The 17,712-nt window shown below is 45.5% G+C and overlaps 1 protein-coding gene across 4 annotated transcripts in view; it reads left to right on the top strand.

Annotated features, from left to right (window-relative positions):
• Positions 1-3,082, top strand: part of CAPN1 (calpain 1) — a 145,142-nt gene extending 142,060 nt beyond the window's left edge. For all 4 annotated transcript variants that reach the window (XM_030219876.1, XM_030219875.1, XM_030219873.1 and 1 more), the window contains exon 22: positions 370-3,082. In XM_030219876.1, the coding sequence (XP_030075736.1) occupies positions 370-396 (27 nt within the window). In that variant the 3' untranslated portion in view covers positions 397-3,082. The remainder of the gene's footprint in view (positions 1-369) is intronic.
• Positions 3,083-17,712: the final 14,630 nt, after the last annotated feature.

A 17,712-nucleotide genomic window follows, 5' to 3' on the forward strand; every position in this document is an offset into this window, starting at 1 on the left:
AGTTCCAGAGATAGGAATGATTTTTCTTACTTTTGTGATATATGCCTCTTGCCTGCATGGGAAAGAGCCTGCAAACCTGTGAAATACCACAGAAAAAAATGCCCTACTGCCTGCTGCTGGTGACACAGATGCTTGCTCCCAGCTACTCTTTGTGGTCCATTGACCATGTGAGGGATTGTGGCTTGGTTGTCAGTGGTGGAGAAAGGGTGAAGAACAGGAACTATGAAGGCTTTGTTAGGAGAGTGGTTCACATTTTTAGAAATGGGAAGGGATATAGTCCTGGTCGCGCTCAGGAGGGTGGAGGGAGTTTGGCTGTGGACAATGCTTGACCACTCCCCCTTTTTCATTTCTTGTCTCTCTCCTTACCAGTGGTTACAGATGACAATGTTTGCGTAACAAATGGGAGCCTGCTGCTGCCAGCATTGAACTCCTTCAGGTCCCATCACTCACCCTGAATGCTGTAGCTTGAGACCTGCTAAAGTGCCTTCATATATTGAGATATCGCTGCTCCTGCTGCTTCCCTACTTGAGTAAAGATTTTTCCCTTGGCCTGTTCCCATCCTGCGGCCTTTCGCTCAAGTTACTGCAGACTTTGCACCTCTCTCTCCCCGACTGTTCTCACCCACTCCTTCCTTTGCTGCTCATTCTGGTGTTGATGAGGAGATACTGGTTCCACCATCGAGCTATCAATGTGGGCCACCTTGTTCAAGACATAAGATGAAGATGGTTTGCATCTGATCCAGCCATGCTGGATCATCACTGAGGATCTGGCACCTCAATTATTTTTTCTTGCTTGCTGGGGGCTGCTTTTGGCAGTAACAGCGTTTTAGATTTGAAATAATGGTGGTGGTGGGGAACTGGCAGTAATTCTAGGGGAGTGGGGAAAGGATGGGAAGATAGATGATGCAAGGAACCTTCGCTGTCCCTCAGGGCTGGAGACATATCTTCTATAAGATAAGTCTTTTTCCACCGTGCTACTTCCATAGTGCACCCAGCTTCTATTGGCCCTGATGGGCAACAGTTTCCCAATGTCCAGGCCAGTGTCATGGGTCATCTTCTAAAGCGTATATTATATTTTTAAGTACCACTTCCACCTCTCTTGACACTGTTACATGAACACCAGTTGCAATGCCACAAATGCTGTATGCTTGATTTTCACCAGAAGATAATACAGTTTTTGGCTGGCAGAAACTGAGTGTTCATTCATGATGATGTGTTCTGACAGCTTGCTCTTAAAAGGTGCTTTTTAAAAAAAACGAATAGTCCCAATTTTTAAAAATTGAAATGCTGCCTATTGCTATTAGTGGGAGGAAGGATTTAGCATCCCTGTCTGAAACAGCAAGGACTGTGTAGGAGGAGAGAGAGTTTATTTGTGGCTGGATGCATTATAGGGACACTCGGCATTTATATATGCTCACGACTGTTTCCTGGATATATGCCAACAGAAGCAGGTCCATTCAGCATTTTTGTGGATTTCCATGCACTCTTGCCTATCTTCTCTCCCCCTCCCTTTCTATCCATCTGCACTGTGGGCATTTGATCTGATTTCCAGAGTGTAATTTGGTCTAAATGCACACTGGCAGCCCAGAAAGAAATTGCAAAGGGATTGCTTACTCTCCTTCCTGTGACTGTTCTTTTTTTTTTGTTTTTATTTTCTTAGTTAATTCTTTTTTTTAACATATGTATGACCAGATGTAACATCATGTAAAGGGGATTAGTGTATTTTTTAGGGTAAACCATGTATTCTTGCATACTGTTGCCAAGCCATGGGTATTTCTAGATGTTGGGGGATAACTGGAAATTATCCCAGGTTGTTTTTGTGATGCAGAAAAGATTTTAAACAAAGGAACCATTTATCAATGCCAAAATATAAAATAAAATGGCGCAAAAGACATTTCCTGGCCTTTTTATTGTGAAGTTTTATGTTGCTAATAAAAATAATAAAAGAAAAACAAAACAAAAAACATAAAAAAATAAAAGTATTTTAGTAAAGACTCCTACCCTCTTCAGTTTTCATTCAATAAAAGAAAATTAACACATTCTGCTGAACATGAACAAAGAATAACTACAGGCAAGAGCAGAGAAGAAAGCATTCTTGTCTTTGGGATTGTGTCTGATCAGTAATAACATATATACACTAAGTTTTTTACATATTCACAGTCCTGCCATCATATGTGGTGATCTTTGGCTTATTCCCCACCTTATTCCATTTTTCTCAGTCTCATCTTTGCAGCCCTAACCAATCTCCTATTTCCTTTTTGTTGTATATCTCTGCCTGTCTTGACTATTGTAAGGTCTAATGAGCAGGAATTGCCTGTAACTAGGGTAATTTTATAAAAAGGCACAGGTAGGAAAGGTCTATTGGTACATGTATTGCACCTATTTTATAAAAGAAACATATGTGCCCTTATAAAATTAACCCACTGGAAAGCAGGTGCATGTGTTTATACCTGCTCCATGGCACACACAATTGACCCACCTAAGGTTGCGTGCATGCATTGCTGGTTGATATTCAAAATGATTTAACAGGCCAGAAATGGCTGCTGGCCAGTTAAATTGCTTGTTCAGGGTGTTCTTCCCCCATTTGCATGGGTGCAGGGAATTGGGTCATGCCCTTGAGCAAAAATCTCTGCAAACCTTTATTTCCCTGTAATAGGCTCTTCCAGAGCACAAGTCCAGCTCCCTGTGTCTTGTGAGACTCTTTCTGCTGGCTTGCCTTGTTCTCTCTGCATGCTGGGCTACTTGCTCCTCCCCTTTTTCTCCCCATCGGGTCTGTAAGGGTTAGTCTGCAACATATCTCCTCTATGAACTGAAACTGCCTTTGCTGTATTTTGCTGTTTGACCACTTTCAAGCTACTGTGATGCTATCAAGATTTTACCAGTGTAAAAGTATAAACAGTATTACTATTCAGCATGTTGCTGAAATCTCCCAGCCTCTTTTGATTGAGAGAGAAAGAGAGAGAGAGAGAGCTGGTGGAGAGAAGACTCCCAGTTTACAAGGCAAAAACTCATGTCCAACATATCTCAACTGTAAGGTATTTCCCTTGTTTGTTTGCTACATTAAAGAAGATTTTGGTTCAAGAGTTCTGAGTCTTCTTGTAATGATGTTCTGCATGCCAGTCACCCACTGAGGAAGTAGAACAGTAAAATTTTGTGAGTTGCAGTGAAATCTTGTGGCTGTCAGTGAACATCTTTGGATTCTTCCGTGGACTTCAGTTTAATAAAGTCTTAGTGTATTTACTCAAAGCATCAGATGTATGGTGACAGAGGACTGCTAGCATTAGTTTACACAGTGTATGCTTTTTTTCAGAGGACGCAAACTTAATTAGCTCTGAAGCCAGTTCAGTTCAATACAAAGTCAAGAAAGCACTCTCTCTGAAGATGTTTATCAAGACTAAAAGTTATGTAGTCTTAAGGAATTCAGCATGCAAGCCTGTAAGAGCAATTTTTAACAAAAATTCACAAACAGGAAAGTAGAATTGGAAAAGGTGCAGCAAAAGGCGACTAAAATGATAGCGGGGATGGGACGACTTCCCTATGAAGAAAGACTAAGGAGGTTAGGGCTTTTCAGCTTGGAGCAGAGATGGCTGAGGGGAGACATGATAGAGGTATATAAAATAATGAGTGGAGTGGAACAGGTGGATGTGAAGCGTCTGTTCACGCTTTCCAAAAATACTAGGACTAGGGGGCATGCGATGAAACTACAGTGTAGTAAATTTAAAACAAATCGGAGAAAATGTTTCTTCACCAAACACATAATTAAACTCTGGAATTTGTTGCCGGAGAATGTGGTGAAGGCAGTTAGCTTGGTAGAGTTTAAAAAGGGGTTAGACAGTTTCCTGAAGGACAAATCCATAAACCACTACAAAATGGACTTGGGAAAAATCCACAATTCCAGGAATAACATGTATAGAATGTTTGTATGTTTGGGAAGCTTGCCAGGTGCCCTTGGCCTGGATTGGCTGCTGTCGTGGACAGGATGCTGGGCTTGATAGACCCTTGGTGTTTTCCCAGTATGGCATTACTTATGTACTTATGTACTTGTATCTCTCACCTGCTGCTGTAAACGTTTAGGAACCAATTTCCTGTGCACAAAAAGCTCAAAGCTGCATATATAGTTAACTAAAACAGGCATTGTGTACTGTGAGGGAGTTAATAGAACTCTGCCCCTCACTCTTAAGAATAGTCCCATTGCCTGAACCACCTTAAGAACACTAGTCTTGCCTGAGAGGAAGTGAGGTGGGAGGAAGGGTGGAGCCGCAACCAGGAAGTATATAAGACAGAGCCTGACAGATTAAGGAGGCCCAGGGAAGAGGTGTAGATTGAGAAGAGGCTATCTCTTCTCCCATACTCCCCGCCTAGTTGGCCGTGGAGGAGGCGTCGGGTTACTACTCTCGCCCTCCTGTAGCTTCCAACCCCTCCTCCTACCACAGTCTCACTGCTTCTCATCCTTTGAAGTCCACTCCATCCGTCTATTCTACCCGTTGCCACTCAGAGTGGCAGTCATTTACCGCCCCCCTGATAAATCCCTCCCTTCCTTCCTCACCGACTTCGATGCCTGGCTTTCTGTTTTTCTTGAACCCTCATCTCCATCCCTCATTCTCGGAGACTTCAACATACACGTTGATGACCTGTCCAACTCTCACGCTTCTCAGTTCCTCACTCTAACATCCTCCTTCAACCTCCAGCTTTGTTCCACCACCCCTACTCACCGTGATGGCCATTGCCTTGACCTCGTCCTCTCCTCTTCCGGCTCACCCTCCAATTTCCACACCTCAGCTCTTCCTGTCTCTGATCATCACCTGATCACCTTCACACTTCTTCACCCTCCCCCTCAGGAAGGAAGGGAGGGATTTATCAGGGGGGCGGTAAATGACTGCCACTCTGAGTGGCAACGGGTAGAATAGACGGATGGAGTGGACTTCAAAGGATGAGAAGCAGTGAGACTGTGGTAGGAGGAGGGGTTGGAAGCTACAGGAGGGCGAGAGTAGTAACCCGACGCCTCCTCCACGGCCAACTAGGCGGGGAGTATGGGAGAAGAGATAGCCTCTTCTCAATCTACACCTCTTCCCTGGGCTCCCTGATCTCATCTCATGGTTTCCAGTATCATCTCTATGCTGATGACACCCAACTGTATCTCTCCACACCAGACATCACCGCGGAGACCCAGGCAAAGGTATCGGCCTGCTTATCCGACATTGCTGCCTGGATGTCCAACCGCCACCTGAAACTGAACATGTCCAAGACCGAGCTTATCGTCTTTCCACCAAAACCCACTTCTCCTCTTCCTCCACTTTCTATCTCAGTTGATAACACCCTCATCCTCCCCGTCTCATCTGCCCGCAACCTCGGAGTCATCTTTGACTCCTCTCTTTCCTTCTCTGCGCATATCCAGCAGATAGCCAAGACCTGTCGCTTCTTCCTCTTTAACATCAGCAAAATTCGCCCTTTCCTCTCTGAACACACCACCCGAACTCTCGTCCACGCTCTCATTACCTCTCGCCTGGACTTCTGCAACTTACTCCTCACCGGCCTCCCACTTAGCCATCTATCCCCCCTTCAGTCTGTTCAGAACTCTGCTGCACGTCTCATATTCCGCCAGAACCGATATACTCATATCACCCCTCTCCTCAGGTCACTTCACTGGCTTCCGATCAGATACCGCATTCAATTCAAGCTTCTCCTTCTTACCTACAAATGCACTCAGTCTGCTGCCCCTCACTACCTCTCTACCCTCATCTCCCCTTACGTTCCCGCCCGTAACCTCCGTTCACAGGATAAATCCCTCCTCTCAGTACCCTTCTCCACCACCGCCAACTCCAGGCTCCGCTCATTCTGCCTCGCCTCACCCTATGCTTGGAACAACCTTCCTGAACCCTTACGCCAAGCCCCCTCCCTGCCCATCTTCAAGTCTTTGCTTAAAGCCCACCTCTTCAATGCTGCGTTCGGCACCTAACCCTTACCGTTCAGTGAATCCAGACTGCCCCAATTTGACTGCCCCTATCGGACCGACCGTTCACTTGTCTATTAGATTGTAAGCTCTTTGAGCAGGGACTGTCTCTCTTTGTTAAATTGTACAGCGCTGCGTAACCCTAGTAGCGCTCTAGAAATGTTAAGTAGTAGAAGAAGGAATTGTGCTCCCTGTGTACGCCACCATAACCTAGGGTTAGGAACTGTGAACTAGCTGAGGTGAGTTGTTTTTCCTTTTTGTTTGAAACTGACAGGCCTAGCACTGAGGTCTGGCTGGAGCCAGACCCTAATACTTGGAGAAGAACCGAGAAAGACTCACAGACTGTGTTTGGGGCAGGGCCACCTACCAGCCAAACCAAGGCCTGCTTATGATTGATTATTGAACACTGAGACGTTCTGCCTTGTGTTCCAGGTCCTATGACATAACAGGCCTCAGGATTCAATTAAATAAACATATCATTTTCCTTTATATCTCTTTGGCTGAGTTATGTCATGGGGTCACCCCAACCCTCACTCGGGGTTTTGCATGTGGTGTCAGGAGTAGGATTCTGAGCTTATCCTGCCCAAGGAAACTGTATCCATGACCTCTGGTGTGCTAGGCCTATTAACAACACTACACTGGGACATTGGGCAAAAGGAGTTAGCCCTGCCCTAGTTAGGGGGGGACGTATAGCTAGTGCTGGACAGACAGGCTTTTATTTTGCTTACTGGTGTACTGCGTAGTCCGGCCCACTAACAGCAAAAACTTGGATAGGCTACTCCAGGCCTTGGTGGAGGGCCAGCAGCAACAGCAGCCCTTTTATGAAGGCACATCTTGAACAGTGACAGTAGCTACAGCAGCAACAACAGGTGCAGCAACAAATGTTGCAGAAGCTCATATAGCTATAACAGAGCACTCAAGCCCAAACAGGATAGGTGTCCAGGCACCCAGCCTGCCAGCGACTCCTCTGGTTTCGGTATTAAAGAAAATGGTGCTGGCAGAGAACTGCCTGCTTTGCTGGTTTTCTAGAGGCATCATGGATAGCATATCTGAAGAATTTACTGACTGGTAACTGCCGGACAGCATTTCAAGATGTTAATCCTGCTGGGATGGCCAGCTTTGTGGAGGTAAAAGCAGCTATCTTGGATAGTGCAGGCTGCGCCCTAGAGGCCTATCCGCAGTGGTTTCAGAAGGGTTCCCTGTAAGTTAAAGAAAACTGGAATTTCTTGTAGTGACTCAAGGAGGTCGCCTGGAGATGGCTGCAACTGTAAGAAAAGACAGGTCCAGAGATCCTTAAAAGCATCTTCCTCTGAAGCAGTGGGTGTGGCAGCACTCCAAACTGACCCCAGAGAGTGAGTTAGAAGCAGCCAAAGCCTTCTACCAGGCACAGCCAGAATCAGAACCCTGTAAAGAGAAGAAGTGACCTGGGAGGAAAAGAGATAAAAATGAACCAGACAACCCAGAGATCAGAAACAACTCTCCAGCCCGGGGTCTCAAAAGACGAGGTTGGGGTGATGGAAGCCCTCATCCCCATGAACATACTGTGGCCCCTTACTCCGGACGTAGGAATTATACCGGTTTCAGGTGTGGGGGAAGAGGTCATATAGCAAGAGACTGCCAAGATATAGTGGAAGGTGCTATGGATATGAATTTGATAGCCACTCATGGCTGCAATTTTGAGGAAGCTTCTCATCCAGGAAATAGAAATTGTGTACTACAAGTAGAGCTAGAAGGATACCTATATCAAGCACTAGTGGACTCCGGCAGTGTCAAGACTCTTATCTAGAGAGAGGTACTCAGCCATCTACAACTGAACTATGAGTGAATTGTGACCCTGGCCTGTTTACATGGGGACCAGAGATGGTATCTGACAGCTCAAGTGTCCTGTAAAACATCTCTGGGGCAAGCTTATCTGGAGGTAGCAGTCTTGCCTTGGCTACCTTACCCAGTGGTTTGGGGCTGGGATTTCCCCAATTTCGGCACCATCTGGGCCTGGCTAATTGATGGCCCAAAGAAGGAGAAGGAGTCTTTTCCTGAGATCTTCCTGCTGGAGGACCCCAGTTTATATATTGAAAACCCAAAGTTGCCTAAACCCCATCACTAGTGGTGGTTAGAAAAACAGCAGTGTCTCTGAATTTAGGAGCTGCTGTAGATTGAGATCCTGGCAGGAAGATGACGGGTGGGACAACCCTGACCATTTAGACAGTCTACCAGAATGGAGTAGTGAGGGAGCTACAGGGAATTTTAAAAGGGCACAGGCAGAGGATGAGTCCCTTAGAGCAGCCTGAGCTAGGATAGTTTCAATGGATGGGAATCCCGTAGGTAACCAGGACCCTTCTAAAGTAGCACTCCAATATTTTGTAATCAAGAATGGCTTGCTGTATAGGTTGGGTAAGGGAACCCTAGAAGGGGAAGAGGTTGAGCAGTTGCTAGTACCCCAGCCCTACCATAGGCAGGTCATGCAACTAGCACTCAGTCATTTGTTAGGAGGTCACCTGGAGGAGGAGAAGACCTGGGAGTGGATTTTGGCCCACCTTTTCTGGCCAGGTGTATTCAAGCAAGTTGAGTTCTTTTGTCAGTCCTGCCCAACCTGCCAGCTGAGTAGTCCTGTGAGGGTTCCACCTGCTCCTCTCTTGTTGACACCCCATTCAAAAGAATAGCAGTGAACTTCGTGGGACCCTCTGGAGCACACTGCCAGTGGCAACAAGTATATTCTGGTTATTTTAGACTATGCCTCTTGCTAGCCAGAGGACATTGCCTTGCACAACATGAAAATCATCATAGTGGCTAATGTGCTATGGGAAGTCTTCTGAATGGGGATTCCGGCAGAAATATTCACTGATCAAGGTACCACTTTTATGTCTAGAGTTATGAAGCAAGTGTGTGCCTTGCTTAAAGTGAAGACCTTGTGGACATCAGTGTATCATCCACAGAGAGATGGTCTAATGGAAAGCTTTAATAAGACTCTAAAACAGATGCTGAAAAGGTTTGTGGCCGAAGATGGACAAAACTGGGATTCTTTACTCCTGTATATACTGTTTGCCATCTAGGAGGTGCCCCACAGTTTAACAGAATTCTCTCCATTTGAACTGTTATATGGGAGAAGGCCTAGAGAAATCCTCAATGTGGTTCGAGAAGTTGGGAAGAGGAACCCAGACTGGAGAGGAACTTGGTTGAATATGTGCTCACCATGCAAGCGAGGCTAAAGAAAGTCAGTGAGGCTGCCAAGCTTTGCCTGGAGAAGGCTCAAGTGGGTCAAGCCCAAGCCTACAACCAGAAGCAGTCCAACAAACCTTCTAGCTGGAAGATAGAGTCCTAGTCCTTCTTCCGAAAGGACAAGTGAGACCCCAGATCTGGAAGGTAGAGCCTTCCTCGGGCTCGTTGGTTATTACCACCAGTTTATGCCTGGTTTTTCTGAGAAAGCAGAACCACTAATCCCTCTATTGCAGAAGAAAGCTCCAGAAAAGACACATTGGACTGAAGACAATCTATTGGTTATCATGACAAGATTTTCTTCTAAACCCTGACTACATGTCTCCAGCTATAGACCCTGACTCTGACACAGAGTTCTATCAAGAGATGACTGTTCTTTCCACCAATATTGTGTTTTCAGTTTATCAACCTACTGATGAAAGATCAGACACCTATCATCAATGTACCATCAGAGATGCAGAACTGCAGATCGTTGATGACAACTGAGCACCACCTGGGAATTTCAGCATCAGACTCCCACAGGAGACAATGGACTGCTTCACCAGAGCCATCTGTCACGATTGTGACTATTTTCCATGTCTGTGCTCACTTTGCCCCCTGGTGGCCGGACCCTGTGGCTGCTATAGACTGTTTTCTTGCTGTTTCCCAAGCATGTTTCAGAAGTCATTCCAGTCCGATTCAGATCTTCCTGCTTACCAAACTTGCCTGGGTTGTTTGGAACTAAGCAGCACCCTTACCTGTGATCTTACTTGTAATTGCCTTTATTATGCACCTGGCCCTTTCAGCTGGGCCTTTGCAACGCCAAAGGTCGAGGTTAGTTGGTGTGCTGTTAGGAGCACTTCTGCCTTGCTTTGTTTGAGCTTCCCTGCTTTACCCTTTTGGTGCTGATAGGAGCAGTTCTGCCTTGGTTTGTTTTGAGCTTTCCTGCTTTACCCTTTTAGCTTCCCTGCTTTACCCTTTTGGTGCTGATAGGAGCACTTCTGCCTTGCTTTGTTTCTTGCCTATATGCCTTGCCTTGTTCTTGTTTCAGTCAAGCTTGTTTCTGTACCTTGAATTCTGTGTGAGCATCCTGAACCCTAATCCTGCTTCAGTCAAGCTTGTTTCTGTACCTTGTATCCTGTGTGAGAATCCTGAACCCTAATCCTGTTTCAGTCAAGCTTGTTTCTGTACCTTGTATCCTGTCTGAGTCTCCTGAACCCTGAAGTCCTGAACCCTGTTTTAGGCAAGCTTGTTTAAAATCCTGTGTCCGGTGTGAGAATCCTGTTGGTCCAGTCTGTCTGCAAGCTCAGTCCAGTAAGTCCTGCCAGCCACCTGCACCTGGGGGCTCAACCCCTGGGGAATAGTGGTCAAGCAGAGGTGAAGACCGGTTGCTCTGTCCTGCTTATTCCCTGCTTGCCTACTGCTTTAGTTCCAGTCCTGTGGTTCCCGTTCGGTTGTTCCTGCTTTGCCTGTCTACAGCTTCTCCTGCCTTGCTTGGTTACCCAGTCCTGGTTGAGGGTCTTGCCTACTGCTGCCACTTGTTGGCAGTGGTCCAAGGGCTCACGTTCGTGTCCGAGAGCCTGAGACCGTGACACCATCACTAAGCCTCATACACCACAAAGAGACCTGAATTCTGTGGACCATTGTCCACTCCAGACTTTTTCTCTCTTTTATGTTTGTTTGTGTTGTCTGTCTCTCAGCTTCTGTGAGACTGCAAGAAATAAGTCACCTGAACAAGACAGAACTTGAGACAAGCAAGGAGTTTTCAACCTTCAAGATCCAGCTTTATTAATGCACCTTGCATGCTTATAATGTTGATAGTTTGGTAAATTAAATAGTGGTTTCTACCAGTACCAAGTGGGGAGTGTCTGCCCACATTTGCACGGAGGCAGGGAATTGGGTCATGCCCTGGAACTACAAATCCATGCCTCCGTGTCTTGCTTCCTGTGTCTTATGGGACTCTTTCTATTGGTTTGCCTTGCTCTCTGTCCATACTGGGCTAGTTGCCCCCCCCCCCCCATTTCTCTTCCCACCGGGTCTGTAAGAGTTAGTTTGCAGCATATCCAGTGGTGTGCTGGTAAATGTTTAACAACAGGCTCTCTCCCCGGTCCCCCTCTGTGCCCCCCAAAATTGCAGAGCTGGCTATAGCCGGGGAGAGAGCCTGGGGGGGGGGGGGGTGGGTAGCAATGCATTACTCCAGGAAAAAAAATTAAATGATCCCAGGTTCCAATCTAATTCATGTTTAATGTGCGATAAAATGCCATAAATAAGTAAATAAATATAAGCTTTTAATGTTGAGCACCTGATTCTCAAAAGTGAACATATACGTGCTATAGACGTAATCTACTTAGATTTTAGCAAAGCTTTTGACACGGTTCCCCACAGGAGGCTCTTAAATAAACTAGATGGGCTGAAGATAGGTCCCGAAGTGGTGAACTGGATTAGGAACTGGTTGACGGACAGACAACAGAGGGTGGTGGTAAATGGAGTTCACTCAGAGGAGGGAAAGGTGAGTAGTGGAGTGCCTCAGGGATCGGTGCTGGGGCCGATTCTGTTCAATATATTTGTGAGTGACATTGCCGAAGGGTTAGAAGGTAAAGTTTGCCTGTTTGCGGATGATACTAAGACTTGCAACAGAGTGGACACCTGGGAGGGAGTGGAAAGCATGAAAAGGGATCTGAGGAAGCTGGAAGAATGGTCTAAGGTTTGGCAATTAAAATTCAATGCGAAAAAATGCAAAGTGATGCATTTAGGGAGTAGAAACCCATGAGAGACTTATGTGTTAGGCGGGGAGAGTCTGATAGGTACTGAGGGGGAGAGGGATCTTGGGGTGATAGTATCCGAGGATCTGAAGGCGACGAAACAGTGTGACAAGGCGGTGGCCGTAGCGAGATGGTTGCTAGGCTGTATAGAGAGAGGTGTGATCAGCAGAAGAAAGGAAGTGTTGATGCCCCTGTACAAGTCGTTGGTGAGGCCCCACCTGGAGTATTGTGTTCAGTTTTGGAGGCCGTACCTTGCGAAGGATGTTAAAAAAAATGGAAGCGGGATAAAAGGGGGAGGAGTCAAGATGGCGATCCGAGCTTGAGAGGGCGTCGGAGGAGTGCGCTGTAATTCTCTGATTTTTCTTTGAATTCTCTCACAATATGCCTCTAAGAGAAAGGGGGTGGTTAAGGGTTTCCAATCGTCAGCCCCTATACCTACCCCCACTCAGCAAACGCTGCGACGCTTCTTATCGAGCACCCCAGTTGGAACCGGCGAGAGGGACCCCGCAGTTGGAACGTCCGGAGGAGCGGCATCTCCGTTAGGGGCTGAAACATCGCTATCCCCGCCGGAACATAGTCAACCGCTTTGTCCTGCTAATCTTCGGGCCATGCAGGAGGCCTCAACGGAATCGGAAGTCGGTGACCGAAGGGCCTCTGACGGTGGTGCACAGCCCCAAGTAGCAGAAGAGACGATCATGGAGCTCGCTGCTCCCCAAGCGGTAACCTTACAAACTATCTGGGCAGCGATACAAAATTTAACTAAGGCAGTTGCTAAAACATCCCAAGATAAAGTAGATTCTTTATCGCTGGCTTTGGAGACTGTTAAATAAGAAGCGAAAACTCAAAACATTCAGATACAAACTGATATGACATCTCTTAAAAATGTTACAGATATGTTAATAGTGGATAAAATGAAAGTTGCTTCAAAGCTGGAACAGCTAGAGAACTATAATAGACGACTAAATCTTAGGATTTTAAATTTTCCTATTTCTATTGGAATTTCACCAATGGATTTTCTTAAGAAATATCTTCTTGAAATTCTGGCATACCCTCAGTCTGCTATTCCGCCAATTAATAGAATTTATTACCTTCCAGAATCTAAACAGTCTGAGGTGAATCCAATAGTTAATGATCAAAATCCTGAATTAAATCTTCAAGATATTTCAGCTCTATTGGAGGAATCTATTTCAGAAGTGTCTACTCGAAGGACTTTACTGATATCATTTGTTTTTGAACAAGATTTGAAGGCTCTTTTGAAATTATACTTCAAAAATTCACAAAAAATATTTTGTGGACAAAAAGTGTGGATCTTTCCAGATGTGATGAGAACTACGCAGGACCGAAGAAGAACTTTCCTAGCTTATAGAGAAGAAGTTAGATCTTTAGGAGCTACCTTCTTGTTAGCATACCCTTGTAAATGTTGTATAAAGTACACGGGGAATAAATATATATTTTTTGATCCAGATCAGCTTAAAAAGTTAATAGAAAATAAGAAATTGTCCAGATAGTTGATGTAAAGGTTCTAAGGGAAATATAAAGATACTGGGGATTTGTGGATCAGGCCATTTTTCCTTTTACCTATATGTCATTAGACTCCTTATTTGAGTACTCCTCCCAAACTGATGGTGGTCTAAGGAAGCTTTACAATTGATACAAAGATTTTGTTGTTAATAATTCTGGCTATTACTACTTATTTTTGTAATTACTGCTGTGTTGCAACTTATAAGTTTATTTTGTAAACTGTAAGAAACTAATAAAGAATAATAAAAAAAAAAAAATGGAAGCGGTGCAAAGAAAAGCTACGAGAATGGTATAGGATTTGCATTCCAAGACGTATGAGCAGAGACTTGCTGACCTGAACATGTATACTCTGGAGGAAAGGAGGAACGGGGTGATATGATACAGACGTTCAAATACTTGAAAGGTATTAATCCGCAAAAAAAAATTTTACGGAGATGGGAAGGCAGTAGAACGAGAGGACATGAAATGAGATTGAAGGGGGGCAGACTCAAAAAAGATGTCAGGAAGTATTTTTTCAAGGAGAGGGTGGTGGATGCTTGGAATGCCCTCCCGCGGGAGGTGGTGGAGATGAAAACGGTAACGGAATTCAAACATGCGTGGGATGTGCATAAAGGAATCCTGTGCAGTAGGAATGGATCCTCAGAAGCTTAGCCAAAATTGGGTGGCGGAGCAGGTGGGGCAAGAGAGGTTGGTAGTTGGGAGGCGAGGATAGTGGAGGGCAGACTCATACGGTCTGTGCCAGAGCTGGAGATGGGAGGCGGGATTAGTGGTTGGGAGGTGGGAAATACTGCTGGGCAGACTTGTACGGTCTATGCCCTGAAAAAGGCACGTACAAATCAAGATAAGGTATACACATATGAGTTTATCTTGTTGGGCAGACTGGATGGACCATGCAGGTCTTTTTCTGCCGTCATCTACTATGTTACTATGTTACTATGTATTCCAAACACTATAATGAAAATAAAATGATTTTTTTTTCTACCTTTGTTGTCTGGTGACTGTTTTTCTAATCATGCTGGCCCAGTATCCGATTCTGCTGCTATCTGTCCTCTTAACTCCATTTCCAGGGCTTCCTTTCCATTTATTTCTTTCCTTTCCTCCTTTCTTCTTCATTTCTGGTCCTCAGCTTCTGCCTATTTTCTTCATCCATGTGCAGTTTTTCTTCTCGCTTCCTTTTTCCTCATCTCATCTCCTTCCTCACTCTTCCATCCCCTCCATCCATGCCCAGCATTTCTTCTCTCTCCCCTTCTCTCCCCTGCCCTCCATCCACCCATATCCAGCGACCCTTCTCTCCCCCTGCCTTGCATGCACCCATACCCAGTGACCCTCCTTTCCCCTGCCCTCCATCCACCCATGTCCAGCAGCGACCCTTCTCTCCCCTGCCCTGCATGCACCCATACCCAGTGATCCTCCTTTCCCCTGCCCTCCATCCACCCATGTCCAGCAATGACCCTCCTCTCCCCTGCCCTCCATCTACCCATGTCCAGCAGTGACCCTCCTCTCCCCTGCCCTACATGCACCCATACCCAGCGACCCTTCTCTCCCCTCCATCCACCCATGCCCAGAGACTCCCTTCTCTCCCCTGCCACCCCTCCCGAGTTGTTCACCGGCGACTTCTCCCTCCCTCCGGATCCGTCCCTCACTGACCTGTCCTTTGAATTCTTTGGGGCAGGCAGTCTTGCCTGCCCGCTACCAGCACTGACTCTCCCCTGCTGGTTCACGGTTCAAAATGACCGCAGAGACTTCAGCAGAAGTCTCACGAGGCCGCCTCTGGAAGTCTTGGCGGCCATTTTTAAAGCGCGAACCGGCAGGGGAGAGTCAGCGCTGGTAGCGGGCAGGCAAGACTGCCTGCCCTGAAGAATTAGAAGAGTCAGGTCGGTGACGTGAGAGATCGGGCGGGCGGGAGGGAGGAGAGCTGGCTCGCACTAGGGAACAACCTGCTCGCAAGTCGGTACAAAATTTAACAACCGGCTCCAGCACACCACTGAGCATATCTCCGTGAACTGAAACTGCCTTTGCTGTATTTAAGCTACTGTGATGCTATCAAGATTTTACCAGTGTTAAAGTGTAAACAGCATTACTATGCAGCATGCTGGTGCAATCTCCCAGCCTCTTCTGCTTGAGAGAAAGAGAGCAGGTAGAGAACAGGCCCCCAGTTTACAAGGCAAAAACTCATGTCCAGCATATCTGAACTGTGTTATTTTTCCTTGTTTGATTATTCATGAAAGAAAATTTTGGCTCAAGAGTTCTGAGTCTTCTCATAGTGATGTTCTATACTCTGGTTTAAACTTTTCTGATCTGAAGAAGAGTTACCTTCGAAAGCTAATCAAAAAATGTCCAGTAAAAAAAGATATCTTCTTATTTTCTTTTCTATGTTTTGTTGTATTTCTATTTATTACCTTTAAAACTGGAGAAATATGAACAAAACGTGAGCAACCAGTAGTACAGTACTGTTTCAGGCTACATGTAATGCTTTTAAAAAGCTTTTTGGCAACCCGATCAATGGATTATTGCAGTATTTGAAATAAGAGGTAACAATGCTGTGGACTAATTGTCTAAAATTTGACGTATTTTTAGATCCCTTCATTATCCAGGGGGTCTTTTACTAAAGCTTAGCTCGAGTTATCTGCAGCAGGGCCCATAGGAATAAAATGGGCGCTGCTGCAGATAACTTGAGCTAAGCTTTAGTAAAAGACCCCCTTAATGAGTCTTAGTGTAGAAAAATAAAAAGACCAATCTAGAGGAAGTTGGAAATACAGGAAACATAGCCATTTATGCAAATTTTCAAAGACAAAATACTTGCATATTACATGCAAACTGCCCATGTACTTACAACAAGATGGTCCTTTTGAAAATTGCTCCTACGTGATATCTGGAAGAGGAGAATTAAGCACCTGTAATTATATGCTGTCGGGACACCAGGGTTGAAGGTGTTGCTGAAAGGAAAAGTTTTTTTAGCGTAATTAGTACAAATCTAAACATTTTTTGACTCAGACAATAGGGGTTATATAAGCACTCCAGCTGACTGAACACCAAAGACCTTTTAAGGCAGCCAAACATTCCAGAACTGATTAAACTTGGGTGACACAAAGAGTCAGTGACAGAGCCAGGAATAAAATCTGATGTATAGGGGGATACAATGACCTCCCCTAGGACCATACACAGAGTATAGAAGAGCTGGAGGTTGTGATTCATCAGGTTTTTTAAAATCTTAAGTAGCACATCCCTCTATTTTTTTTTTAATTAGAAAAACGAAGACGGAACTCTGATCACAGCAAAACAGAGTTAGATTCTATTACTCACTAACTCTTATGAGGATCTCTGGGACCATATAGAGAGAAAGCATAAGGGTACAGCTAGGTTTTGGCCTTTAGGTCCTATGTGAGTTGATGGTTTTCAGCCCAGTTCTAGAGTCAATAACAGAAGTATTCACATTGTGATGCCCATCAGATTCATGTAAATCTATGAACTGTATTGTACTCTTGCCACTGAAGTCTTCTCCAGGGGCATAGCCAGACACCCACATTTGGGTGGGCCTGGGCCCAAGATGGGTGGGCAGAAGAACTCTGCCCTGTCCCACAAGTGATTTGGTCTCTCACTCTCTTGCCTGCATGCCATATGGTCTCTCAAACATCCCCCCTACCCCACATACCTTTTAAATAGCAGATTTTCACCGGCAGCGAGCAGCAACTAATACACACTGCTCATGTTGGCTCCACAGTCTTCTCTCTGATGCAACTTCTTGTTTCCGCATAGGCGGGAATACATCAGAGGGAAGGCTGGTATGCAGGAGGGACAGTTGTTGGGAGTTTTCGGCTGGTGGGGCTTGGGGATCCCTGCCAGACACATCATAGGTGTGCTGCTACTGGGTGGGCCTGAGCCCAAAGTGGGTGGGCCTAGGCCCATCCAGGCCCACCCTTGGCTACACCACTGATCTTCTCTGTCCTGACTTTATGCCTCCAGTAACATCACCCTGAGTGAGACCCAGCCTGTAAATCAAGCAAGGTTGGTTCTGGCTAGTCTGAAATAATGGGAGATTATCTATAATATCTTGTCAAGGAAGTCACTCACCACCTACTCTCACATAGATAAGGCCCATACCATCACAATTTCTTACATATCTATATCTACTTTCCCTGTCCCTAACATCTAATTTTTGCACATTCAAGATCCTGCTCACCCAGCTCTTTCCCTAGTAAAGGTGCATCTCCTGTCCTTTAGAACATCTCACTAACCCTCACCCTATACATACTCACTATGGAATTTTAATAAAATGCATAAATAAATA

This window comes from Microcaecilia unicolor, chromosome 11 (genome assembly GCF_901765095.1).
Source record: "Microcaecilia unicolor chromosome 11, aMicUni1.1, whole genome shotgun sequence".
Classification (NCBI taxonomy): Eukaryota; Metazoa; Chordata; class Amphibia; order Gymnophiona; family Siphonopidae; genus Microcaecilia; species Microcaecilia unicolor.